We start from the raw sequence: 27,976 nt of genomic DNA on the forward strand, positions 1-27,976 counted from the left end.
GATACTGGCCTTATAGGGTAAGTTGGGAAGTGTTCCTTCCTCGTCTGTTTCTTAGAAAAGTTTGTGAAAGGTTGATGTTAATTCTTCTTTATATATTTGGTAGAAATCACCAGTGAAGGCTTCTGGTCCTGAGCTTTTCTTTGTGGGAAAGTTTCTGAATGGTAGCTCAATATTTTTACTCAGTATAGATCTATTCAGATTTTCTATTTCTTCTTGGGTCAGTTTTGGTAGTGTGTGTGTTTCTAGGAATTTGTCCATTTCCTCAAGGTTATCTAATTTGTTGATATACAATCATTCATAATATTCCATTAAAATCTTTTTCTTCTTTGAGATTAGTAGTAATGACCCCTCTTTCATTCTGGGTTTTAGTAATTTGAGTCTTACCTCTTACCTGATCAGTCTAGCTGAAGATTTGTCAATTTTATAGATTTCTTTTTGAAGAACCAATTTTTGGTTTTGTGAATTTTTTTCTATTGTTTTCGTATTCTCTATTTCATTCATTTCTACCCTAATCTTTAGTTCCTTTCTTCTATTTGGTTTAGCTTAGTTTGCTCTTTTGTTTTTTAGTTTCTTAAGGTGAAAGGTTAAGTTATTGATTTTGAATTTCTTCTTTTTTAATATAAGCATTTATACTGTACATTTTCCTGTAAGCACTGCATTAGTTGCATCCAATAAGTTTTGGTATTTGGGTTTTTTCCCCCATTTGTCTCAAGTTTTTTTGTCATTTCCTTTATTTCTTCTTTTTCCTATTGGTTATTTAGGAATGTGTTGTTTAATTTTCACATAGTTGTGAATTTCTGAAATTTTCTTTCCTTGTTGATTTCTAATGTTATTCCTTTGTGTTTGGAGGATGTAGTTAGTGTGATTTCCATCCTTTTAAATTTGTTAGGGTTTATTTTATGGCCTAGTATAGATTCTACCCTGGAGAATGTTCCACGTGCATTTGAGGAGAAGGCGTATTTGGCTGTTATTGGGCAGAGTGTTCTATATGCCTGGTAGGTTCTAGTTGGTTTATATCTTGTTCACTTCTTCGTTTTTCTTGTTAATCTGCCTAGTGGTTCGGTCTATTAATGAAGGTGGGGAATTGAGGTCCCCAACTATTATTTTTGAATAATAATTTTGAATAGACAATTTTGAATTGTCTGTTTCTCCCTTCAATTCTATCAGTTTTTGCTTCCTGTATTTCAGCGCTCTGTTGTTAGGAACAACCAGGGCCTGTGTCCCTAAATAGGGACATGGCTGTCCCCATATATGGACATAACTGAAGCATGGACCAGCCCTTTTTAAAACTGCTGCTGAGCTGAATGAAAAGTCCAAGGGAACATGAGGATGGTCACCTTCAGGGCGACTTTGAGGAAGAGTACTGCCCTGCCATGAGAGAGTGGATCTAGGGTAGACATGAGGTGGAGCAGGGTAGTTGGAAGGTCTGAAAACACCAGGTCACCCCGAAGGTGGAAGATGATCACACACAAGCTTTACCTACTTGCTCTCTCTTTGCCTTGGCTTTGGGTGGCCATGGCATGAGTGAAAAATCAGCCTGTGACTGCCAAATTTCGGGCACCTCTTGCCCACCTGGGATCCTTTGGTGCCAGACATGGTTATTCTGGCTTTGCCCCACCAGCCAGCTGAACCTCCCTTCACCCACTCTCCTTTCCATCTCTGCTAGCGTTACCAGATTTAGCAACTAAGAATACAGGACACCCAGTTAAATTACATGAGTAGTTTTGTGACATACGTATACATATAATTATTAGTTGTTTATCTGAAATTCAAATATAACTGGGTGTCCTTTTTTTCTTTAGGCAGTCTTAGCAGAGTTAGGACTGGCTCTGTAAGTTATACTTTTATTTTCTGATGATTAACTGTGTATTCTCATTTTTGAAGGAGCCAAGTATCATTTTGTAGCAGGTTCCCAATTCATTACAATTTTAAACTCTGACTTGGTCACAAATGAATGCTTTGGATCAGATTCAGATCCACGCACTAGTGGGACACACCCTCTCACTTCCTTTGGTTCTGATGTTAGTTCTTTCTTCACCCATTTTTAGGCTGCATACTCCATTTCTATTTTTAACTCTCTCACGTACTTCTTGCCGTTTCATGCCCTTTTTTCTCCTAGGACCCACTGACAAGGACTGTTATAGAAACCCCAGCTTTTTTCAGGACCATGCTCTCAATGAGTGTCCCTGTGCCTGGAAATGCTCCACATTTGCTCGGGAAATGGGGTGGGTGGAGAGCCAGAGGTTTCCTTGACCTTAGTTCCAGTGGTTGGTCAGAAGGAAGTAGGTGCATGCTCTAAAGTGAAGAAACAAAAAGTAATTTCTGCCAAGAACCACCACCAACAGAAGCACACAGCTCTTCATTTCTCCTCTGCTGGCTTCTCAGGCCAACTGCTGCCTTCTTGTCAACCAGCAGAGTCTGCACCAGAGGACGGACTCAGCCCGAACACCACCGTCGTGGTGTTCACTAGGGGATTTGGAATTCCAAAATGTTGATTCGTGGCCCCTTGGCCTAAATTTCAAACACATATATCCTGAAATAACAGCATTGCTTATCCACACCCCATAATTGCAAGCCCATTATTATCAGCAATACATTTTGTGGGTTTAAGGTTTTTTTCCCAAATTGTTTTTGGTTGCTTCTGTGGAATCCAATACTATTTTGTCTTTTCTGATTTATACGTACTACATATTGTAGAAATTTGAAAAATGTATAGTGGAAAAAAAACGCTCCCTTATCCCCATTCCCAGACAGGAGGTATGCGTAAGGAAAAAGGTAGAAATTCGGGTTAGGACTAGATTTTTGCTGGAATTCCCCCTCTCTTGCCTGGGCATAGAGGGCATCTGGAGAGGGATGTGGAGAGACTGGGGAGTTTATGCAGGGAAAGATGAAGAGAAGTATTCAGAGGAAAGAGCTGATATGTTTTAAAGAAAAGTTTGTTGGGTGAGGTGCAAATGACCTTTTCCTGTATCTCTCCACCAAAAAATGTCATAAAATCTACATTATCTGTGTATTGTTTGGGAGTTGAATTTATATTGGGGTGGGAGCCTGGCTAAGAAATAAAGGACATGCTCAAATTAGCCTCAAGGCAAGAGCAGAGTTCCTCAGGTTACATAATAAGAAGAAATACAGATTTTTTTTTTAATCAAGTATTTCATCTTCTAAAGTATGATGGGAAATGTTTTCTTTGAAGAACCGGATAGTAAATATTTTAGCCTTTGCCACTACATATGATGTCTCTTGTCTCTGTTGCCTATTCTGTGAAACAGCTGAAAGAAGAAATCAAGAATTGAGGTGATTCTGAGAGAAGAAGGGCTACTTTATTTTGTGTTATAAGACAAATTATAGTAATTCTAATATTATACTGATAATCATTTGCTCTGTCCCCTGCACAGTGAGAACACTTGTTTTAGGCATTTTTCCTCGGGTCCTCAATTGTTGCTCATGCAGCGTGAGTAACACACAGTAACACAGGGAGGAAAATTAGTGTGTGGCAGGAAAGGAAGCAGGTACATCCCTTCAGAGGAGAGGAAGGGCCATGTGCACCGAATGCACCAGTGCCCCACGTCTGACATTCCCTCCGCCTTACTAATGCCTGATCTGTGTTCTTACTTTTCATGTAGGTGAAGGAAGTTGATCCGCTGAGTAATGGCTCAGTCATGATTTTTAACACCTCTGCTTCTCCACATCTGTATCAAATTGAGCAGCTGCAGGCTCTGGCTAATTACAGCGTTGGTGTGTCCTGCATGAATGAAATTGGCTGGTCAGCACTGAGCCCTTGGATTCTGGCCAGCACGACCGAAGGAGGTAATTCCCGGAGTTCGGAGTGCATAGTGCCCCTGATGGTGTGGGATGAAACAAGTCCTCCCCAGCGGCCTGATTTAGAGTAAATTTTGCCTTGAGCAGTCTTTGTCTCTGCAGGAGAATTTTATCGAGGTGGCCAATGAAAATGGGAAGGAAGATATTTCCTTCTAAACTTTAAAAGGGTTGAGTGGCAAAACTTATACATACTATATAAGCATATTTTCTTTCACACAAGAAGGTATTAATAGCAGCACGCTCTTTATAGCATATGCTATTTTAATTAAAATATAATATAAAAGTTATTACTCATAGTATCAAACTCAAGAGAACTAATGAATGTGAAGGTGGCTAACATTCACAAGCACCTACTATGTGCCAGGGACCATATTAAGTGCTTTACTTGCATTATTTCATTAGATCCTCATGGCAACCCTATGAAGTAGGTACTATTATCTCTAGGTGATCTTGTTCATAGCCTATTTTATTTATATCTTTAAACTTCAGAGAATTTTCTGGGTGCTGCTTTTGTTTTTTTTTTTTTTGCTGAGGAAGATTTTCCCTGAGCTAACATGTGTGCCAGTCTTCCTCTGTTTTGTATGTGGGATACCGCCAGAGCATGGCCCATGACAAGTGGTCTAGGTCCACACCAGGGAACCGAATCCAGGCTGCCGAAGCGGAGCGCACCGACATTAACCACTAGGCCATGGGGCTGGCACCTGTGTGCTGCTTTTGATTTCTGAGACTTTTTTCCTTTTCTATGAATATTGTAGTTCTGTTAAATTTGAATTGCATAGTTTCCATCACTTCTCAATTTAGAGCTCTAGGTCACTCAGCACCTCTTTCTTGCCCTTAACTCCAGCCTCACATAATCAGCTCTAGTCTTAATACAGACTGTGGGGCAGGTCTGGGATGTACATTGTTAGGGCTGATCCTTGCACAAATGAAACTAGTGCCAAAAGTGTAAAATATCTTCTTTTCTCAAAGGAGAGAGGAAAACTTTTTTTTTTTTTAAGGAGTGGCACCTGGGCTAACAACTGTTGCCAATCTTTTTTTTTTCTGCTTGATTTCCAACCACCGCCCCCCCCACCCCGGTACATAGTTGTATATCTTAGTTGCAGGTCCTTCTAGTTGTGGGATGTGGGATGCCACCTCAACGTGGCCTGATGAGCAGTGCCATGTCCGTGCCCAGGATCCGAACCCTGGGCCGCCACAGCGGAACGCACGAACTTAACCACTCGGCCTTGGAGCCAGCCCCCCCAAGAGGAAAACTTTTAAGAACAGTTTTTATATGCTGTTTCATTTTCATTCACTTCAAAATACCTTCTGATTTCTGTTTTGATTTCTTCCTTGACCCATTAGTTATTTAGGTGTGTAACTTAGTTTCCAAATATTTTGGGGTTTTCCTGAGATCTTTGTTATCATTGATTTCTAATTTCATTCTACTGGGGCCAGAGAACAAAATTTCTATCACTTGAATCCTTTTAAATTTTTTGAGACTCATCTTATGGCCCAGAATATGGTCTCTCTGGACAAAATATTCTGTGTGCACTTGACGACAGTGTGTATTCTGCTCTTGTTAGATAGAGTGTTCCATAAATGTCAACTTTGTCGAGTTAGTTGATAGTGTTTTTCAAATTGTATTATTGATTTTCTGCCTACTTCTTCTGTTAATTGTTTAGAGAAGGGCATTGAAATCTGTGGTTATAATTGTGAATTTATGTATTTCTATTTGCAGTTCTAGCAGGTTTTGCTTCAAATATTTTGAAGCTCTGTTATTTTGTGCATAAATGTTTAATATTACTATGCTCTCCTAATGAATTGGCCACTTTATCATTATGAAATTATTTCTTTATCCTTGGTAATACTATTTTCTGTGAAATCTACTTTGTCTGATATTACTACAGCCTTTCTTGTGATTACGTCTTATATCTTTTATTCATAATTATTATTTTTATTTATTTATTTTGTTTATTTTTTTAAAGATTGGCACCTGAGGTAACATCTGTTGCCAATCTTGTTTCTTTCTCTTCTTCTTCTTCTCCCCAAAGCCCCCCAGTATGTAGTTGCATATTCTACTTGTAGGTCCTTCTGGTTGTGCTCATAATTATTTTCAACATATTTTTATCTTTGTATGCAATATGTGTTTCATATAGGCAGCATATACTTGGGTCTTGCTTTTTAATCCATGCATAATCCCTGCCTTTAAATTCGGTTATTTATTTTTTTTAAGATTTTATTTTTTTCCTTTTTCTCCCCAAAGCCCCCCAGTACATAGTTGTATATTCTTTGTTGTGGGTCCTTCTAGTTGTGGCACGTGGGACGCCGCCTCAGTGTGGTTTGATGAGCAGTGCCATGTCCGCGCCCAGGATTCCAACCAACGAAACACTGGGCCGCCTGCAGCAAAGCCTGTGAACTTAACCACTCGGCCACGGGGCCAGCCCCTAAATTTGGTTATTTAATCCATTAAAATGTAATAGGATCATTCATATGGGTAGGTTTAAATCTATCAGGTTTTCTGTTTTTTCTGTCTGTAATTTGTTCCCCTTTTCTTCTTTTCCTTCCTCCTTTTGGATTAATTAAATATTTTTTATTCTGTTTTATCTCCTTTGTTGGCTTATTAGCCATAATTCTTTTATTCTGTTCTTTTAGTGGTTTCTTTAGGGTTTACAGTATACATGTGTAACTTATCACCATTTACCTTCAATGGATGTTATACCACTTTATGTACAGTACAGGAACCTTAAAATCGTAATTCCATTTTTCTCCTCTGTATATTTGTGCTATTGTTGTCATCTATTTTACTTTTACATATGTTCTGAACCCACACTACATTGTTATTATTTTTGTTCAGACAATCAATAATCTTTTAGAGTGACATATAATTAGAAAAAAATATGTTTACCCGTGTAGTTACCATTTCTAACGTTATTCATTTTTTGGAGTGGATCCATATGTCCATGTGGTATCATTTTTCTTCTTCCTAAAGGACTCTTCATCATTTCTTGTAGTGTGGATTTTGGTGAGGAATTCAGCTTCTGTATGTCTGAAAAAAAAAGTCTTTATTTTACCTTTGTGGTGTTTTTCTTTTGCCTTCATTTTTGTAAGATATTTTTGCTAGATATAGAATTCTAGGTTCACAATTTTTTTTTTAGTTCTTTAAAAATTCTGTAGTGTCTTCTTGGTTGCATTGTTTCTGGTAAGAAATCTGTGGTAGTTCTGAATTTGTTCCTCTGTATGGAATGTGTCATTTGTCTCTGGTTTTCCCTTTATTATTGATTTTGAGCAATTTAATCATGATGTGCCTTGGTATAATTTTTTTATATCCCTTGAGCTTGGGGTTCACTGAACTTCTTGAATCTGTGTATTTGTAGTTTGCATCAAATTTGGAAAATTTTGGCCATCATTTCCTCAGATATATTTTCTTTCCCCACCACTCCTCTCCTTTGAGGACTCCACTTACACGTATATTAGATCACTTGAAGTTGTCCCACAACTCACTGATGCTCTGTTCATTTTTTCCTCTGCTTTTCTGCCTGTGGTTTATTTTGGATAGTTTCTATTGCTATGTCTTCAGATTTGCTGATCTTTTCTTATGCAGTATCTAATCTGCCGTTAATCCGATCCAGTGTATATTTCATCTCTCACATTATAATTTTTGTCTCTTTTTTTTTGTACCTTTCATGTCTCTATATGACTTTTGTACCACATGGGATACAGGTTAAATAACTGTTTTAATGTCCTTGTCTGCTAATTCTAACATCAGTATTATTTCTCGGGAAGTTTTGATTGATTCATTTATAGTCCTATCATGGATAATGCTTTCAAATTTCTTTGCATGCCTGATAATCTTTGATTGGATTCCCGACATTATGAATTTAACCTTCTTGGGTGCTAGATATTTTTGTATTCCTGTAAGTATTGAGCTTTCTTTGGGGCACAGTTAAGCTATTGGAAAAAATTTGATCCTTTTGGATCTCGCTGTTAAGATCTGTTAGGCAGGACCAGTGGAATGCTCATCCAGGGTCAATTATTACCCGTTATTGAGACAAGACCGACCATTAGGCATATTCTGCCCAGTGCTCCTTGAATCGTTAGATTTTTCTTGTCTGATTGATGAGAACAGGCACTATTCCTGGCCCTGCGTGAGGCCCAGGCACTGTTATCTTTAATTCTCTCCTGTTGCTCTTTTCTTGTCTTCCTCCAGTCATCCTACTGATTCCATTGCTCTCTCCTGGGCATTTGTCTTTCTTGATTTACTCCCTCATTTTCATGGGGCACATTCTCAGTTAACTCCAGGGAGAGTATGTGTAAAAATAAAAACTATGGGAATTGCATGTATTTATGTCGTACTGGATTGATCATTTTTCTTAGTATAGAATTTTAGGTTGGAAATGATTTCCCCTCAAAATTTTAAAAATATTTCTCCATTGTTTTTTAGCCTCATGGGTTGCTGTGAAGAATTGTGACACTTGAATTTTCTAGGTGAACTGTTAAGTTTTATTTTTTAAAATATCTTTTCTCTTTAATCGTGGTGCTGTGATGATGTGTGATCTGGCATTTGTGTCAGTCATCATCATGGGCATTCAATGGCCCTTTCAATCTAGAAATTCAACTGCTTTGGTTTTGAGACTTTTTCTTACACAGTTTTTTCTTTGAAAATGGTCTCCTTCTGTTTTTCTTTACAGAAATTGTATTAGACAGTTGTTGGACCTCTTCAATTGCTTCCTCAATTTTCTTTTCTCAAACTGGCTTCTTTAATTTTTTCCTACTTTTTTGGAGATTTGCTTGATTCATCTTCTAATTCTTCTATTAAATATTTCATTTTTCTTATCATATTGCTAATTTCAAGTTTTCTTTTTCACTGACGATCTTTTTGGGTTCTCAATTATGAGAAACTTTTCTTATCTTTGGGTATCATTAATTATCAGTTTTGTTTTTCGTTTTCTGTAGTTCCCGGCATTGGCTTTGTCTGCTCTGAGCCCTCTGTCCTGTGTGTTGTTTTGGCCCCTGATATCCATGAAGGAGGCTTCCCTGACCTGCTAGTCTTCCGCTGTGCGTTCCTACTGAAGAGTGAAGAACCAGCAATTTGATTAGAAGCTCTGTGAGCGTGGGCGGGGCTTGTAGACTTCACTGTCAGGTGATTGGGCGGTGACCTACCTGTTGGTTTGGATGCCCCCAGGTGTCAATATTGATTTTCTTTCCTCTTGGATCACTCACTTTCTTTAGAAAAGAAGTCTCCTGTCCCCTGCCTCAGGAATGTAAACGTGTTTGGTGATGTTCTAGGAGCTGGGTGAGGAGGGAGGGGTGAGACGGAGTCCTCCTCATTCGGTGTGCACACTTTCACTTATTTCCACAGTTGTCAGTCTGGTCCCTCACTGCACCTCCATAGGGCTGGTGCTCGAGTCCAGAGGTTTTTCAGTTCAGAGAGTAAAGCATCCTATCTCCTGTGGGAATATGAGGGAGTACCTGCCAGATGTGGGGGAATAGGATAGAGGCATCTCAGGGACTAACTACCTCCTCATCAGACTTTCCATCTTCCAGTTTCAGTACCTGGGCCCACGACTTCTGAGCCTTCTTATGGTCCTTTGGGGAGAATCAGCTTGTTGGGCTAATTACACCTTCTTCATCTCTTTTTCAGCTTTCAAATGTATGTTGAAATTTTTCTTCCACTGTTGACTCCTCTTTACCTTATGAGTTTATGCTGTTTTAAATACCTTGCTGTCATCATAGAGGGGCTTTAGGAGGGAGCAGACATAAAGACATGTTGAGTCAGCCATGTTTATCCATGAATTCTACAACACTTTGGAAGTATGTGATTTCTTCATAGGCACAGCTTTAGCTGGATGACGTTTCCTGAGCTAAAATTCATTCTCACTGCTCCTGGAATCACAGAGATGAAGAGGGTTATAGTACCCTTTAGTTTTCCTTTCAGACATATCAGGAAAATATAATTTAATCTCCCCTGAATACAACTATAGGCAATGTTTTAGTATATTATTCCAACTGTTTTTATTCTTTCTATATACCTTATTTTTTTTTTTGTTTCTACAATAGATCATCAATACGTACTTTTTTGCAATTTAGTTTTTCCCTCCGTTAGATATTCTTTCATATCAGTACACATGATCTACCTAATTCTTTTCAGTGGCTGGGTAGCAAGTATTCCATTGGACAATGTATCAAAATTATTATTTCATAATTATTGATTCAGCATAACATTGATTTTTTTGGGGTCACTATTATGTTTCAATGAATAAAACACCTACAGAAGACTTTTTCTGAATTAAATTCCTGGAAATAAAATACTTGGTCAAAGAGCATATTATTTTCAATTTTAATAAATATAGTCAAGTTACTTTCCTCCTGAAAAAGAATGTAGTATTAATACCTGACCTGTTTCCCAAATTATTTTGTACACATACATACATACATACATACATACTTTTTTCCCAAAACGCTTTACCTTTTATTATCATTTCATCTTTGGGAGAGATAGCAGACATGTTGACATAAAATGGGTATGTGACTTAAGCAGAATTTACTATAAAGCAGAGAGTGAAAACCTGTGCTGAAGTCTACGTTTTGGCATCCAGCCCAGTAGTTTGCATTTGACCCTCTGATCTTCAATAATGAGATGTCTTACATATACACGTTTAAAACAATTTATTGACTGATGAGCTCTGTTCGGACTGTCGGTAACCTGCCTCTGGGCTTTCAAATGGTGGCTTCCTCAGTGGCGCCCCATGCCTGGCCCATCTCACTGACACAGCACTAATCTCCACTCCATCTGGTTGGCCCTCTTCCCCCAGCTCTCTCCGGGAGAGCTCTGTTCCAGTTGCGTCTGCTCTGCTTCCCGGGAGGAGTCCGTGGGTGCCGCCCACCTCCTTGCCTGCCTGCCTCTTCTTTGTTATTTTAGTTTGGAAAGGGCTTACTTTTTAAAACTAATATCAGATCTCAATGATCCTTAATTGAAAAGAGAGTGACAATCTGCTGTTAATCTCAGTCTGGTTTGAGAGCTCTCCCTAGAACATTCCAAACCCAGAAGGGAGTGAATCTCTGTGTACTTTTCTTTGCGGTTCTTCATCCTTGTCTCCTTCTCTTTTGCAGCCCCGTCAGTGGCGCCTTTGAACGTCACCGTGTCTCTGAATGAGTCTAGTGATAAGGTGGACATCCGGTGGATCCAGCCTCCGATTAAGCGGCAAGATGGGGAACTGCTGGGCTTCCGGATTTCTCACGTGTGGCAGAATGCAGTGACTTCTGTAAGTCTGAGCTCTGAAATTGAGAGTGCTCTTGTCTCCTTGGATTTACTGGTTTAATACTGTTCTAGAAGTTTTCACTTTGTGACGAGGAGACCAGAGATGATTGAGTTAGACAAGGCACCTTTCAGTGGGATACGAAGAGTGTAGTAAAAATTAAAGGTGACTGAATAGTTACAGAATTCCCAGGAATCTTTGGGGCTTTCCTCACTCACTCATTCATCCATTCATCTATCTATTCAGTAAATATGCATAGAATTCATCTCTGTTATCACCTAATTCTTGCCTCAGGGAACTTGGACTCTTGTAGGAAGACACTGTGAACTATCCAGGTAACCGTAGCAGAAGGTCGAGGAGCTACAGGGCTCAGCAGTCTGGCCATTCATGGCCTCTTGGAAATTCCAGAGGATGCTTTTCTGAAGATTGTCAGGGAAGACCCCAGGCTCATAGAGAATGGCAAGGGGTAACCAGGCTCCCAGGAAAATCAAGGTTGTAGTGCTAGATGATGGGGGACAGGACTGCTGCTCCATAGTCCAAAGATTCGTTACCCACCATGCCGCTTACAGCATTGCTGTGTTAGCCAGCATTCTCCAGAAAAACAGAGCCACAGAGAGTGTGTGTGTGTTTGTGTGTCGAGAGAGCGGGAGATAGATAGATAGATAGATAGATAGATAGATAGCGGGAGATAGATAGATAGATAGATAGCGGGAGATAGATAGATAGATAGATAGATAGATAGATAGATAGCGGGAGATAGATAGATAGATAGATAGATAGCGGGAGATAGATAGATAGATAGATAGATAGATAGAAAGAAAGAAAGAAAGAAATAGATGGAATTGGCTCGCAGGATTCATCTGCAGGGTAGAACAACAGGCTGGAGATCCCGGAAAGAGGTGATATTGTAGCCTTCCTGGCAGAATTCCCTCTCTCTTGGGGAGACCTCAGTCTTTTTTCTCTTAAGGCCTTCAACTGATTGGATGAGGCCCACCTACATTATGGACAGTAACCTGCTTTACTCAAAGTCTATTGATTTAAATGTTACTCTCATCTAAAAAATCCTTTCATAGCAACATCTAGGCTAGTATTTGACCACATAGCTAGGTACCGTGTCCCAGCCTAGTTGATACATAAAGTTAGCCATCACAGTTGTCAACGAGTGTTTCTTGAATACTAGTCTGTTCTTAGAACTGGGGGGTATGTCAATGTCACAGTGTCAGATCAGCCCTGCCTTCTAATCTAAGACAGACAAGATCCTCGGTAGTTCAGTGAGGACTCTGTAGTGTAATTGCTGGTTTCATTTCACAGTAGTAACTAAAAAGCAAAGGGGGTCTTGTGTGAGATGCCCATCACCTCGCTAAGTACCAGCCAGTGCCCTTCCAGGGGGAATGACTTTATCAGGCACAAGTCCAGTCAAGCCCAGAGGGCCATCTGATTTGGACTGCTATGAGGTCTAAAGATCACTGCTGTGGTGGGAACACTTGGCCCAAGACAGAGGTGAGGGGCGCAGCTGAGTGATGACGCCTGAGTGTGGTTGCATAGGCAGCTCCCAGACAGGCCCCCACCCCCTTGCAAAAGGAAGAGGGTTGACGTGACGCTGACCGCTTTGTGCCACAGAGCGTTCTTGGAAGGGCAGATGCACTGATTTCATCAGAACTGTCTCTTGATCGCCATCATGGATAGCATGCTTCTTTTGTGTTGCCACATTCCTTATCAATCTAACCCTGGTGATAGATCAGATGTTAGCGTCCTCACGGCGTCTGTACGGGGCAGCACGCAAGAGGAATACAGCTTCTTGGCAGGAGAGAGGGCCGGGTGAACAGCTGCACCCACTGATGACGTCAAAGCTTTGTTTCCGTCATTTTCAACCTCACGTCATCCAGCTTTTACCAAAAGTTCTGTTTTCCAAAAGGCCAGTTGGGATTTATTCTTTTTATTTTCCTGCCTCAGTTTACCTATCAGGAAGCAGACTGTTGGAAACAGTAGGTGACGGAAGGAGAGGAAAAAGAAGAGGACTTAGAAGTCCACAATTTGTTCTGCCTCATAGTAAATGATAAGAGTTTGTTGGTAGTACCAGTAAAAACCCTGCTAAATAGTTGCAGCTAGGAGAGAAGCAGCCTGTCATTTCCTGGTCTTTTGTCCCAAAACATTTGTGCAAGGTGCCTGTTGATTGTGGTCTGCATTTCCACACTGGTTGAGTCAGGGGAATCAAGTGCCTCTCCTAGAGAAAATCTCTTTTTCACAATGCTGCATTCTTAGTATAGCTCCTGAAGGTCCAGTCATTGTGTTTCCAGCAGACACTCGAGCGGTCTAAAAACAAGCCAGTTTGTTTAAAGAGCTGCAGGTCGTCCTTTCTCCTTCTCCTTCTGGCATGGGTGAAAGCTCCCTCTTTGGAGTGGACCTCCTGAGCTGAGGTCTTTGTGCTGAAGAGCAAGCGTGATGAATGACACCTTAGGAATGACGCTGCTGGAGAACCTAAAGCAATAAATGCCGTTGACACTCAGCTGTGCTGTGCGTACTTGTTGCCCTTTGTTCAGAACGGTCCCCTCTGCGGTGAGAACAATACCACCACAGTCAGGGCCGTGACCTTTCCACGCGGTACCTCCTTGGAGATGCTGGGTCTTCCCAGTGAGAAGGTCACTTGCATTGTACTCATGCTATGCTTTGTGCATCACGATGGTCTTGTGACAACAAAAGACTTAGTGGCTCACTTTACTTTGGGTAACATTCTCTGCTGCAGCTAAGCTTCAAGCTCGTGAACCACAGCTGGAGCCTAATAAAAATACTGAAGAAGAGCCGACTCTGGAAGGAGCCTAAAACCCATGCCCAAAGTGGGGTTTGGAACAATCTCTGCACCCATCCCCTCAGCTTCTTGAACTCCTTTCATTTCAGAAGGGCGAGAGTTAGACACAACTTCATCTCTCAAAATTGTCCTTTCATTTCCATTTTTAGAAAACTGTCACTAAAGCTACACCTTCTTTATGCAAGGCAACGGAATTGGATATTTTTGAAAGATATTCCTACTTATTACTCTAATAAGGGTGATTTTTGTGTATGCAATTTTAGAACTTTCTTGGAAGTGGTCTTTGGGTTCGTTTTCAGTTTGGAGCTTTGTTATCCCACAACCGTTACGTCACTTTCAGACTAAGAAATTCCTAATATTTACTGTATAGACATTTGCTGTACCTTGGTGAAGATACCGACTTTATTTGGTTCTATTTTTCTTGATATCCCCTGCCTTCCAAATGAAAGCTCAAATCCAAAGTTTCAGAGCAAGTATAATCTGTTCTCTTTGAAGTTGGAGCCATGTCTTGCTCATCTTTGTACCGTCTGAACACAGGCCCTTCAACTTTGTGGGCATTTATGGCACCGTGGACTTGATGCGTGGACCGGGCTGACATCCATTCTAGCTAGAGAATTCCTCTCTGTGAATGGGACAGTCTTTTGATGAGCATGGGCTAGTGTTTCCTATCCCATTCCTGTTCCCATGAGGTGTCCGTGGACCTTCTGTAAGAAAAGAATTCAGGGAGCGAATAAGTTTACAAAATATTGCATATTGTACCCCTTCTTGAAGACCCACAGTATAGACTAGCAAGTTTAAGGCTCTTTGTTGTTCTGCAGTAAATAAGTCTGTTTACCTTTGACTCAGAATTGCCCAAACGTTAGACAGAGACTCATTTTTATAGGAGTCATTCTTGTAGAGCTTGTTGTTTTGGGCTTGTGGCTCTACTGCTCATTTAACTGTGTTTGGAAAGAGTGGAGATGTTAGGTCAGAAGGAAGTTTCCTAGCAGCTTATTGAGGGCTTAGACACAACGTGACGTGTAGAGCTAACTTCTTGAAAGACCACCGCAGTGCTCTCAAGATTCCTTCCTTGGGCCTTGACCCCTGCCTCCCTAACAAGCTGCATGCCCGGACGTTGGCGTGTGCCCACTGCCTCTTCCTTTCCTTCTTTCTCTCTCTTACTCACTGTCAAAGGAAGGCAGAGCATTTGAGCTGGTGTCATCATAAGGTCTGAGGAAAAGGCGAGGTTCTTGGGAGACAGGCCAGCCAGGGGTCTGAAACCCAAGGATCAATCAAGGATAGGACGTTTTGCCTGGAGGAAGAACCTACAATGGCAGTAAACTCAATGAATGGGTCAAATAAACTTCTTGGTTTTGCAAGCTAGACAGCCTTGATTATTTTCTCTAATGCAGCAAGACTTGAAAGATACTACCAGGTCAATTCTGTAAGAGGGCCTTATATCTACAGGGAAAGAAGTCCCAAATATAGCGCCTTATAGGTGCTATGGGAATATAGGAATACTAATCCCCACCATTGATTGCTTACAGTGTGCCAGACTGCATGCGAAGTGTTTTACATAAAGGAACTCAACTCTTACAAAAGCACTGTGAGGAAGATGTTATTATTCTCAGTTTTCATTTGATTAAACTGAAGCTCAGAGACGTTGCATAACTTAGCCAGAGTCACAGATCTTGGAATTGGCAGCCCTGGGATAAGAACCTGGGTCTGGCTAACTCCAAAGCGAGTGCTTTTCAGAGCCCCACTACTCTTTCCCAGATGCCGTTGGCTTTCTTCATGATAGAGTGTCTGTCATTCCACTTCCATAGTGTGGCGTCTTAGCAGAAGAAAGAACAGCACACGTTTGAAGAGTAAGATGTGAGAGATTTGCATTGATGCCTGTGCATGTGAAGCCCTTTTGAACAAGTCACCTTTGTTGTTGTAGCATGACGGAAACTTTTATCTGGTAGTCCTTTCCCCACTGAATGTTACTCTTCTTTGTGGCTGTAAAACGGGCCACATTCTCAAACACAGTTACGAATGATAGGGTCGTGAATTCTTAGAGAGTTAGAGATATTAACGTCTTTGGATAACTGAAAACAAATACCACTGCAGTTGCCCCAACTAACCAATGCCACACACGGGAAAAAGGAAGTCGTGTTCCCAAAGATGGGCTGTTACCTTCCCCAACAGGCAAGGTCCACGTGTTTTCTGTGTGAGTAAAGTTGTGATCGAGTGTCATATTATAAATCCTATTTCATTACCTGAAAACGCTCTTAGATTTTAAGTCCTTGAGGATATGGGCCTGTGTTGGTGAAAAATGAAAGCTCACTGAATGAGAAATATGCAGTTGGCCCAGAGCGTGTGCCCCAGGACCAGACCACCTTGTGCCTGGGAAATGGCCCCACCTTATGTGGCTGGCACCTGACAGTTAGGGAGTGACGCTCACAGAGTGGCTCCCGTGTGTGTCTGATTTTAAATGGATTTCTCTGTCTACTTTCAAAATTAAAATAAATGTTTGGGAATAAGAATATGGTCATGCCTTTCTTTACATATTTGGCATCAGAACAATATGGATAAATTGCATCAGTTTTTTTTTTAAAGATTTTTTTTTTCCTTTTTCTCCCCAAAGCCCCCCAGTACATAGTTGTATATCCTTCGTTGTGGGTCCTTTTAGTTGTGGCATGTGGGACGCTGGCTTAGCATGGTTTTATGAGCAGTGCCATGTCCGCGCCCAGGATTCGAACCAACAAAACACTGGGCCGCCTGCAGCAGAGCGCACGAACTTAACTACTTGTCCACAGGGCCAGCCCCCAAATTGCATCAATTTTTAAAAACAGGAATCGTCTTTAAACTATATTTGAGGTATTCTTAGAGAAAATTGTTACACCTCCACTAAAATATTTATCACATATTTTTCTAATCACTACTTTAACATATATTATAATCCCACCCCTAAAATGGGATAATTCTTTATGTAGTTCCAAAATGTGTTATCAGTAAGTAGTGGCTGGCATCATTTCCATACTTCAAGATTCAGAACAGGCGGCCAGCCCAGTGGCGCAGCGGTTAAGTTCTCATGTTCTGCCTCAGTGGCCCATGGTTCGCCGGTTCAGATCCCAGGTTCAGGCATGACACCACTTGGCAAGCCATGCTGTGGTAGGCGTCCCACATATAAAGTAGAGGAAGATGGGCACGGATGTTAGCTCAGGGCCAGTCTTCCTCAGCAAAAAGAGGAGGATTGGCAGCAGATGTTAGCTCAGGGCTAATCTTCCTCAAAAAAAAAAAAAAGATTCAGAATGATGACAGCAACAACTATGATGATGGCCATTGCTACCCGTGGGTAACATTCGCTCTTTTACCCTGTAATCTCATAATCCCCCTGTTGGAACAGGGCCAGGCACTCTTCCAAGCACTTCACACGGATTAGCTCTTTGCATCTGTTAACTCACTTGGGGACTAGGAGGTGGAAATGAAATAGTAACTTCTCTGGGTGTTCATTGTGAGTTATAGGCCCTAAGTGAATGGGTATTATAAACTACGTTGGTGTTATTTCCAAAAGGATAATTTTGTTTTTGTTAGGATTTCTCTTCTTTTAGGGATTTAATTCTTTCGCAATCATGCATTTCCTCTTGTTTTGAGACTTCTCTCATAAATGATGTATTTTATTTGAGTCTTCATAAACAAGAAGTACGAAGCCAGAAGCAGCCACTGTTCCCTGTGAGGCATGAAGGCTGTTGTGCTTTGAAGGGCTGGGCTGTCCCACCCTGCAACCCTGTTAGGAGTGACCAGCCATGAGACTGCGTGACAGGGAATAAAGTTACTACCCAAACCAGCCCCCGTTGTTCATTGGTGATCCACGATAGGTATGCTCCGCATGACGTAACATTTATCTCTTTCTTCCGTAAAATCAAATCTCCAACATTCAGAGATAAAGACATATTCCTAGGGCTTCGTTTCAGCCTCACAAACCCTCCAGTTGCCGTTTGAAAAGCCAGCCCTAAATACACAGTTTCCTTCACTAGAGAACATCGTCATAGTCGCGGTTTGGAAACAAAGGGCAAAGTGTTGTGTAAACACTTAGTTCTGGTTATTTTTTTCAAAAATCATTTCCTCCTATGTTTTAATGGCTGCTGTTACACAGCAATGGCTTTAAAACAAAATAAGTAAAAGTGAAACAGATTTTTGAAAATCGGGCAAATTGTGCATGTGTCACACTGGAGGAAAAAAAGAGTGTCAGTGCCCTCCTAAATGTAGATTTTAGTCAAAACTCTTATAATTGCAAGGAAAGGAGCCCATTGGTGCTGGTTCAGGGGAGGCTGGCAGGTGGTGGATGTCAAGGGACAGTGTGGCTCTTGGGCAATGTTCTGTGGTAGTTCTGAGGGCAGGGGTGTCAAGGAGTCAGTCTTGTTCTTACTGTCTAGGTGCATCTGCTACATGGTCCCTCTCTTCCAGAGGCTTCTTCACTGACCACTCTAAGTGCCGTGCCCTCAACGGCCCTCATTGGCCAAAGCCCCCTAGGCCTGAGGTTGCTGATAGCCCGTCCCGCATCCCTGCCCGCCTTTTGGTGTCATTGGCTGTGGCCTGAGTGAGGAAGGAATGCTGTGGAAACACAGCCACTGCCCCCCGGGATATGGGTGGGAAGAAGGAACTAGGGGCAAGCAGGCGACAAGCCCCTGGCGTCTCAGTATTTCATTCCCTCTCCTTTCCTCTCTGTCCCCAGAAAGAGCTGTCTGAAGAAGTCGGCCAGAACGGCAGCCGGGCTCAGATTTCTGTTCAAGTCCACAACGCCACGTGCACCGTGAGGATTGCAGCTGTCACAAGAGGGGGAGTCGGGCCCTTCAGTGACCCAGTGAAAATACCCATCCCTCCAAACGGTGAGAGCTGGCGCCCTTATCGGCTGATAAAACGTGAGTCCAAGCAATGCACAGATGGCCAGAGGGTAACCTGTGGGATGGACGGCTTGTTTAAGAAGGAAAAAGAAAGGCCAAAAGGAATTTTTGCAATGATAAAGATAGTTGACGTGCTAACACAGCTTCACAAAGCTAGTGGTGCTTGAGTCCTCCCGCTGCCCTTCCTGTTAATGGTAATAACTTACTTAGGAAGGTCAGGCCTTTCAGAGTAGCAAGTTGACCTATTGAGTTTGGTTTAAATGATGGATACATGACTGAATTTTGGATAGACAGTATGGCTAGTCCTTAGCTCTCTGTAGTTGGCACTCTTTATGGATAGTGTTTGTTTTGCCATGTTGTTACTCATTCAAGCCGTGGGTACCGTGCTTCATGACCAATCAATACAGAACATGCAGTATTTCCTACAGAAGCCGTCCTTCGATGGCACCAGGCTCGCTGAGCTGAAGGCCCGGCCCCACCTGCTGGCTTCTGCATATTGTTGGAGTGTCCTTTGGCGAGGTGCCACTAGGGTGTCCCAAGCGGCCCAAACTTGCATTCCATAGACCTGTGGGGCGGCCTTTGTTCTGACTCTGACCTGCCCTGGGTTGTTTGATGTTGCACTGCTGTCGTAAACTCCATGCACAGACATCTCGTCAGTGTGATTTGTGCGTTTACAAGTTCTTGCCAAATATGGCCTTCGTACCCATAACAGAGTTTGTGAGCAGACCACTGTGTCACCGTCTGTCAGTTCCAGGGACTCTCAAACGCGCTTTTCCTTTTAGTGCTAAATTGGAGCCAGATTGCAGTTCCTGCAGCCCGGAGGCCCCGTACCTGGGGAACATTAGTACTTGGGGATGGGGACGCAAGGTGTGTCTGCCTGGTTGAAATTCAAAAACAATGAGATTCTGATTCTAAAGGCACAGGTTAAAACATCAGAGTTTAAGACAACAGAGCTTTCATCTTCATACATAATAAGCTCTACAAAATTTTAAAAAGCTTTGCTAGAGTGACAGTCTTTGCTGTGCGTGATTCCAATATGCATATATTTCGGTTACCACAGTTTAGTTAACACCAGTTCCCCAACAATATGGCTCAAGTTTGAGTTATCATCATATATGAACTGTGAGTAATTGCATACAGTATAAACTTCACCGCCAGTCTTCAGTCCACGGATGGCTACGTAAATAAGAGATGCGTGTCATGATCGTGACTGGCACATCACTTCTTTCAAAGTCTGTCGGTGGTTGGTCACTATGCTTTCCTTATTCAGTTCACGCACATCTAACAAGACATACAGCTGTGTTATTTTCTTGTCTCCCTGTGACAGTCCCACATGACATTTTACAAAAATGGATAATTGAAAGAGGAAGTTGGCGAACAAAGACGAAAGTGCAGCAAAGAAAGGAAAAGTGATAGTGCTAGAAGTGAATCTGAGTTGAACATCCGTGGAGTTACGGGAGAAGCAGTGGACGATGGGAATGCTGGTCCTGCCGCCATTCATAGACTCTAGGCGTGCAGATGGGGAACACAGTGCGGGGGAACTTACCCACGGGAGTGAAGTGGTTGTACCGAAAAGGATGAAGATGTCCCAGAAGAAGTTAGGAAAAATCTTCACACTTCTCTTGGGGGGCCTGTGGTTGGTGTATTAAATTAAGAGTATGCAGATTATGACCCAATGAATGAGGAGGCACAGGCCCGCCCGGGGTCAGCAGGTAGTTCCCTCAGCATCCGAGCTCCCTCTGTGGGGAAGTGAAACCCCTAGGGTCACTTTGATTGAATGTGCAGTGAATATTCAGTATATTCACCCAGAGGAAGTAAAGTCACAAGACTTATTGCTTACAAATCCCAGAACCCGGGGGCAGGGGCGGGAGTGGGTGGAAGGACACCAACCAGCCCAGGGAAGGGCAGTCCTCTGTCCCAGGTCACCAGGGAGCAGAAGATAGAGAACAGGGTAGCAAGACCTATTACTTATAAGGTGATTTGGGCCTTATAAGTTAGGAGGTCACTGACTTTTCTAGGGCTCAACTCTAAGTGGTTATTTTAAAAGATGCCCCAGGGAAAGCAAAGTGGGACCTTGTGGCTGGAATCCTAAGCTCAAGTCCTTATCTACTGTCCAGACTCTGGATGTGAGCAGGATTGTTCGTCCTATAAAATGCCTACGAGCAATGCAAAATAGCTGATTTCTCATCTATTTCACAAAGAAATAAAACATCTTAATTCTCAGTATTTCTAGTGTTTTAAATTATGGCATACCAGATAAATGTAATTTTTTCAACGCCTTATACATTTATAACCGACCTGGGGAGAGTTTCCATTGATTGTTCAGATCACTCTGCATAGCCTCAGTTTGCACCATCTGAGTGAGGACGCCCTGCCTTCGAAGATCACAGAATAGAAAAGGACTAAGTTCTGGAGCCTTTGACTCTCTGTTCTTCCCTATGACAGGCTGATGCTTCTTATGTATTTGAGATCCCAAGGAGATGTTTTGAGTTGATTCTGTTGGTATTTTACCAGGTTTGGTGGACTTTGCCCCCTCGTCAACTCCAGCCCCTGGCAGTGCAGATCCTGTGCTCGTCATCCTTGGCTGCCTCTGCGGGTTTGTTTTGATTGGGCTGGTTTTGTATATTTCTCTGGCCATCAGAAAAAGAGTCCAGGAGACAAAGTTCGGGTAAGTTTCCCAGTTTAAAATGTTTTCTCTAGTGGTATCAGGGAGGTTGTTATGCCCAGTGATAAGGCCTCTCTTGCCGGCCCAGCTCTTCACGTGTACCCAGCTCGATGCCCTGTGCTATGCACACCTGCGGGGCAGGCCAGCGCTGCTTAGGCCAGCGCTGCAGAGGCAGCCAGCCTTGCAAGGAGCTCATTTACCAAGAACGGCATCAGTAGGCCTTCACTCCTCAAACTGGGGTGCTGCTAAATGAGGATTTTTATTAGAAGTCTTTAAAATAATCCTAATTGAGGCCACCCTGTGGCTGAGTGGTTAAGTTCACGTGCTCCACTTCGGCGGCCCAGGGTTTTGCTGGTTCGGATCCTGGGCACGGACATGGCATTGCTTGTCAGGCCACGGCGAGGCCACGTCCCACATACCACAACCAGAGGCACTCACAACTACAATATACAGCTATGTACTGGGTGAATTTGGGGAGAAAAAGCAAAAAAATAAAAAAAGATTGGCAACAGTTGTTAGCTCAGGTGCAAATCTTTAAAAAAAAAAGATCCTAATTGTTCAAAACAAAACAGAGGAAATGTATGTATAGATAAAAATACTAGAAGGTAATTCACCCAAGCATTAGCAATGCTGGATGGTGTAATGGTGGGCGATTCTGTCTTGTCTTTTTTTTGCTGTATTTTACACATTTTCTGTAATGTTCAGTTATTTTTCTAATAGAGGAAAACTGTATTTTCACATTAAATTTAGAGAGCAGCTCTTTTTCTTATTTTCTATACATCTGACTTTTATAACCAAACAGTAGTTAAATATCAACAAAAATGAGAAGCTGTGTTAAAGCAACCTATGAAAAGAAGGCTGTGTGTAAATCTTGTTTCTGGAACTGTTTTCTACTCCAGTGCCTCTGAAGTGCGTTTGGATTCCCATGAAATCCAGTTGACCACTCATGGGACGGAGGAAGTATTTCTAAGAGGCAAGCTGTTGACAGCTTGGAATGGAGCAGAATGAGGGAGGGGTGGTGGCTGTGTTTTGGAGGGAGCTGAGCAGCTTTCTCTCATTGCTCCACCTGGAGAATGCCGTGAGAGTGTTCCATTCACCGCAAAACTTCCCATGGGCCCAGAGACGGGGCACAAGAGTGGTGGCTCGGGGCCAGCCCCATGGCTGAGTGGTTAAGTTCACCCACTCCACTTCGGTGGCCCAGGGTTGGCTGGTTTGGATCCTGGGCACCGACCTACACCCTGCTCATCAAGCCATGCTGTGGTGGCATCCCACATAGAAGGACTAGAATGACCTACAACCATGATATACAACTATGTGTTGGGGCTTTGGGGAGGAAAAAAAAAGACAGGAAGATTGGCAACAGGTGTTAAGTTAGCTCAGGGCCAATCTTCCTCACCAAAAAAAAAGCATACCTAAAAAAAAAAAGAGTGGAGGCTAGACTGCCCTTTATTTGTGTCCATCCCAGTTGTAGGGGTCAGGCACCCACAGTACTTACAACTCTGTCCTTGTAATTAGTATATCTTAGTATGCAAATTCTAAGAATGACTATTTTAAGGAAGTGGGTCAAATCTGATCTAAATCCTGAACGTATAGATGACTAAAATACATCCCAAAGTCTGGGTATAGTTTATGGGCTCGTTAGGAAACAAGCACAGAGAACCTCTGAGGAAGTTGTAAACATAGCTCATTAATACGGATTGAAGCTTCCTTAGGTGCTGGGCACTGCGGCAGCCTGGGATACAGGGGTGAACAAAAACAGGCGCTGCTCCTGCCCTCAGGGGGCTCAAAGTTAATGGGGATTCAGGCAGTAATCATGTAAGTAAATATAAATTGGCAACTGTGGTAAATTCTGTATACAAGGACCTGTAAGTGTGTATTAACAGGAGAATTTGACTGCATTAAGAAAGTCAGGAAAGGCCTTCCTGCAGAGCTGACACTTGAGCTAAAATCTGAAGAAAGAACAGGTATTAATTAGGTGAGAGAGAAGGGGAAGAGCATTCCAGCCAGAAAGAACAGCGCATGCAAAGGCCCTGTGGTGGCAGGGAGCCTAGAACACAGAGGAGAGAACACTGGACTAGAAGATATGACACCTGGCTTCCAGCATTAATTCTGTCACTTAAACAGGTCTTTTAACTTTTCCAGGCTTCCTTTGTATTATGTATCTCTGAATGGTCTCCAAGGTCATATATATATATGAACTCATAGATACTCATTTTGTACTTTGATTTATACTTCATTTTGTTGCTCAGATTGTGACAGCTTTGGCCATTGGGAGCTTGTCAGTTGTTCTTTGCTCCCGATGGTACCTACACAGAGCTGTTTTGATGTTACCAGGTAAGCCTGAAATAGAGCTAAAGAAAGAGACATATTTCTCCCAGGGGGAAATGTTTCTGTTGTAGAAGAGCGCTCTGAACTGGGGGGCAGCTGAGCAGCATCCCTTGGCCTCGGCCCTGGCCTCGGCAGCCCTGGTTCTGTAGCATGAGATGTCTGTCTTCCTTCACCAGGAACGCCTTCACGGAGGAGGATTCGGAATTAGTCGTCAATTATATAGCAAAGAAGTCTTTCTGTCGGCGAGCCATTGAACTCACCCGTAAGTTGGCCTTCATGTCCCTTTTTTGGCAAAAGTTAAAATAGTTGAGAGCAAAGAAAGAACAACAAATTAAGTGACAGATTTCTAAGAAAAGCCAAAGGAGTTGAAAAATGGATATTTTAAATAGGAAAATGTCTTCAGAAGCCGGCAGGTGGCTAGTCAGACGTGGCCACGTGCTTTCCTGCCGGCTGTTTCCTGGGAGTCTGGAGCTGGCCCTGAGGTCGAGCGGCGGGGGTTATGGACTTGTATTACCATGAAACTCAGAGGGAAAAAGGAACTCTCCGGGGTGACGGAGAAGATGTGGGTAGAGGTCTAGGATTTAAAGGAAATGGCAAAGCAACTGACATAGTCTAGAGCTCATTTCCTGTTTCTTCCTGGCCACCAACTCAGAGAACACTTCTCTGACATACTTTGTGACAATTATGGTTTGAGTTTTGCTGAATCAGAGTGGGGTCTTCCAGGTTGCGGAGTGGGAATAAACAGATAGCTGCGTTCTTGAATAGTTTCAGAGACAGTGTAGAAAGTGTGTGTAAATATTACCAAATTCCATCTTCTGGATGTTTGCCAAAAACAACAACAAGAAACAAATATAAGAATGATGGAATACGGGCCGCCATGAAATAAGAGCTCGTTTGATGTAAATGTTATTAATTTCTTTAGTTTTCTGATCTAGAAGTTTTGACTTTTAGATGTCTGTTCTTGCATTAAAAATTGTTTTATTTAGACCAGTTTATTTCCTTGGTTGCAGGACCATTTGGGTAAAGTTTTTTCTCTAAGAGCTAATGTGCCCTTTCTAATTACCCACATTGTTTTCTTTCAAAGGCTTGCTCATGCGTTAACAATGGCACAAACTGAATCATTTGCCCCATAGTTATTGACTTGGTGTCCCTCTCCTGGTTAATTCCTCTTGTTGATGACCCTGATTGTCAGTGCCGATCCACACCTCCTTATGGAGGATCTTATTCCCCAGTTCCTCCGAAGCTCTCAGTTTAGCACTCTCCATGTCATTCTGGTGAGGTCCCCTATACCATATGTAGGACGACAGCGTGTTCTCTCCATGCTTCCTGTGGTTTCTGGGCCTCCTTCCCTGGCGTGGAGGGCAGAGGGGGTGTCCCGAGGGCTCTTTTGTGCAGCATAGTCAGGGATCTAATGTAAACTCTCCACTGGAAAACACCTGTCGGCCGACCCTCCTCACTGCTTTGAGTCAGGGGCAGCCCTCCCCTACGTGATCTGATTGTGGCTGCTGCTGCGCGCATGGAAAAGAAATCTGGTTCTGATTTTCTTTTTTTGAGGAGGATCAGCCCTGGGCTAACATCTGCTGCCAATCCTCCTCTTTTTGCTGAGGAAGACTGGCCCTGAGCTAACATCCGTGCCCATCTTCCTCTACTTTATATGTGGGACCCCTACCACAGCATGGCTTGCCAAGCAGTGCCATGTCCACACCCAGGATCCGAACTGGGAAACCCTGGGCCACTGAAGCAGAGCATGCGAACTTAACCACTTGGCCACGGGGCCGGCCCCTTGTTCTGATCTTTATAATCCTTCAGAATTAATTTTGCCCTGAAGGATTCATTTTACTCACTTTAATCATAGTAGAGTTGTGTGATATTTTACTATTGGCATTTTCAAGGGAGAGCTATGGATACAAAAATTTAAGATGTCTATTTTATGGGACTTGTATACAATTTCAGTTATGTTCAAATGGAAGGAAGCACAATGACAACTCTCACACATCCCCTGTCACTCCTTTTATAGTACGTAGCTTGGGAGTCAGCGAGGAGCTGCAAAATAAACTCGAAGATGTTGTGATTGACCGGAATCTGTTAATTCTTGGAAAAATTCTCGGTGAAGGTAAGCAGTTGAATTCTTTTAAAATGTGAAGTAAGAAGGTAAGCAGTTTAAGGTAATTTGCTAAATGTGTATTTATTAAATAAAATACCATTTTTGTGACTTTGTTATAATACAAATAGTTCTCTTTTATAATTTAAAATGAAAAAAGTAAATAGTGATTTTTGAAACTGAGATTTCGCATATGAAAGAGGCCTCTGCAGTGCCTAGCACGCACAGGAGGCCCTTGAAAAATATTAATTCCCTTCCTTCATTGAAAAGCATATTTTCATTGGTCATTTTCCTATATACTTTAAATTTATTCTAGTTCTTAAGGTTACTATTCTTGGCATCTTCCTATTCGTTAAATAAGAACAAAGGTGAAAATACATGTTTACCTTGTCAAGTTGATCTTAAGATGAATGATAATGGTATTAAGAGTTTCTGCTTTATGAATTGCAATAGCATTTTCCATGTTGTCCTGTGAGTTTCTTGGATCAGTTATAATGCTTAATCCGGTAGTGAGCCGAGCCAAGCAAGCTTGTGACAAGCAGGAGGCTAGTGTGTGGGCTATGGCCCTGGCTTGCGAGTGTGGGTGGCCTGGGCAGGCTCTGCCTGGCTACCGTGTGTGGGTCCCTCTTGGACCACATGAAAACAGCTGCTCTGGCACTGGTGCATTTCTGTGGTCAAGGGAGATTTTGCACAGAGTCAACATAGATGTTGTTTCACTTCCCAGGAGAATTTGGGTCTGTGATGGAAGGAAATCTTAATCAGCAAGATGGGACCTCTCAGAAAGTGGCAGTGAAGACCATGAAGTGTGAGTTATCACTGATTAAACGGATTCTTCTGGGGGTGGGCGGTTGCCTCTGGATCTGGAGCTCCATAAGGCCAGTGGTGGAGTTCATATGTCGTGATCGCCGTCACCGATGGGTCAGAAGGCCATCCAGAACACTGTTGTTCACAAAGGGGTGTTACTGTACGAACAGAGGGAAAGTTACCCTTCATACCTGCATTATATATTCTTTACACTCAAGGCAGTAACATTTGTTATTTTTACTCTCTCTCTCTCTGTCTCTCTCTTTGTCATGTAGTAAAGCTAATGACTGCAGAGTAAGGCATGAATTTCCAAGGCAGGGCTCATGTGGTGGCAGCATCTGAACCAGGGGTTGGTCAGGCTGATGTGGCTAACTTGGTGGGGTCACTTCCTCACTTGAGGATGGTTGCATGGTCCTCAGGAAGCTGTGGGCCGCCTGGAAGGTAAGTTTCCCAGAGAGAGGAGAATATTCTTTAGTCAAAGGCATATGAAGAGCTGTGATCAGAAACTAGAATCTCCAAGCAAGCTGGGAAGAGAGCCTGTCGCTGGGTCAGGAAGGGCCTTAGAACTCCTCTCAGAGAATCTGCTTTTATCCCCTGAGTAGTAGAGCACACTTACGAGTCTTCAGCAAATGAGGAACAAGGGCAGATTACATTCTAGAAAGTTCCCTCTGGTGGCAGTGTGGAGGAGGACAAATTACAGTGTTGACAAAAATAGTGGCAGATGCTGGTTAGGGGTCCCCAGAGTCTGTGCAGATGTCTCCCAGGATAAGGGAACAAGGCTCAGAGACATGAGGACGTGTCCAAGTCAAATAGCCAGGAAGGGGGAAGGGAAGGGGTGCTGGACTTTTTCGTCACTGTACATTGACCAGGCTGCAGTGGCAGAACATGACAGCATTTTCCCTACGCCCTTCTGCAGGAAGTGCATTTCCAGGGCCTGGGGACACACTGTTGTCTGTGGTGTCCAGCTAGGCACTCATAAAACAGACCGTGATCATAAAATAGACCGTTTCATCAGCAGTTGTCTTCACCGTTCATATGGAGGGAGATTTTTTTGGTGCTTAATTTGTTGATGTTCTTACTGTTCCATCCTCATTAACCACCTGTATATATTCCGTATTAATTTTTTTGATCAAGGACTGAAGTGACATTGGTTTCCTCCTAAAATTTAAATGCACTGTTCACTGGGCCCTGAGGCATAAGCGTGGACTGAGACTTAATTTTTAACTTGAATTGGAGGCTGAAGTTTTACTTCAGTTCTAAAAAGGAACCCTAATGACCAGCAAGTCACATGGGCTGGTGCTTTGTGCTTTTTGCTTTTTAAGGCTTTTTCTGTCTATAATAACGCCC

The 27,976-nt window shown here is 42.5% G+C and overlaps 1 protein-coding gene across 6 annotated transcripts in view; it reads left to right on the forward strand.

Annotated features, from left to right (window-relative positions):
* Window positions 1–27,976, forward strand: part of MERTK (MER proto-oncogene, tyrosine kinase) — a 124,574-nt gene that overhangs the window by 79,686 nt on the left and 16,912 nt on the right. For 4 of the 6 annotated variants that reach the window (XR_011525899.1, XM_070572137.1, XM_070572140.1 and 1 more), the window contains 7 exons: window positions 3,624–3,807; window positions 10,912–11,063; window positions 18,563–18,716; window positions 21,246–21,399; window positions 23,901–23,986; window positions 25,742–25,837; window positions 26,550–26,630. Coding sequence is in view for 5 of the 6 variants with exons in the window: in XM_070572137.1 (XP_070428238.1) it covers window positions 3,624–3,807; window positions 10,912–11,063; window positions 18,563–18,716; window positions 21,246–21,399; window positions 23,901–23,986; window positions 25,742–25,837; window positions 26,550–26,630 (907 nt within the window). In the remaining variant the exon portion in view is untranslated. Of the gene's footprint in view, window positions 1–3,623; window positions 3,808–10,911; window positions 11,064–18,562; window positions 18,750–21,245; window positions 21,400–23,900; window positions 23,987–25,741; window positions 25,838–26,549; window positions 26,631–27,976 lie in introns of all 6 variants that reach the window. The other 2 variants (XM_070572136.1, XM_070572138.1) reach the window with 1 other exon arrangement.

Source organism: Equus przewalskii, chromosome 14, assembly GCF_037783145.1.
Source record: "Equus przewalskii isolate Varuska chromosome 14, EquPr2, whole genome shotgun sequence".
In the NCBI taxonomy this organism is placed as follows: domain Eukaryota; kingdom Metazoa; phylum Chordata; class Mammalia; order Perissodactyla; family Equidae; genus Equus; species Equus przewalskii.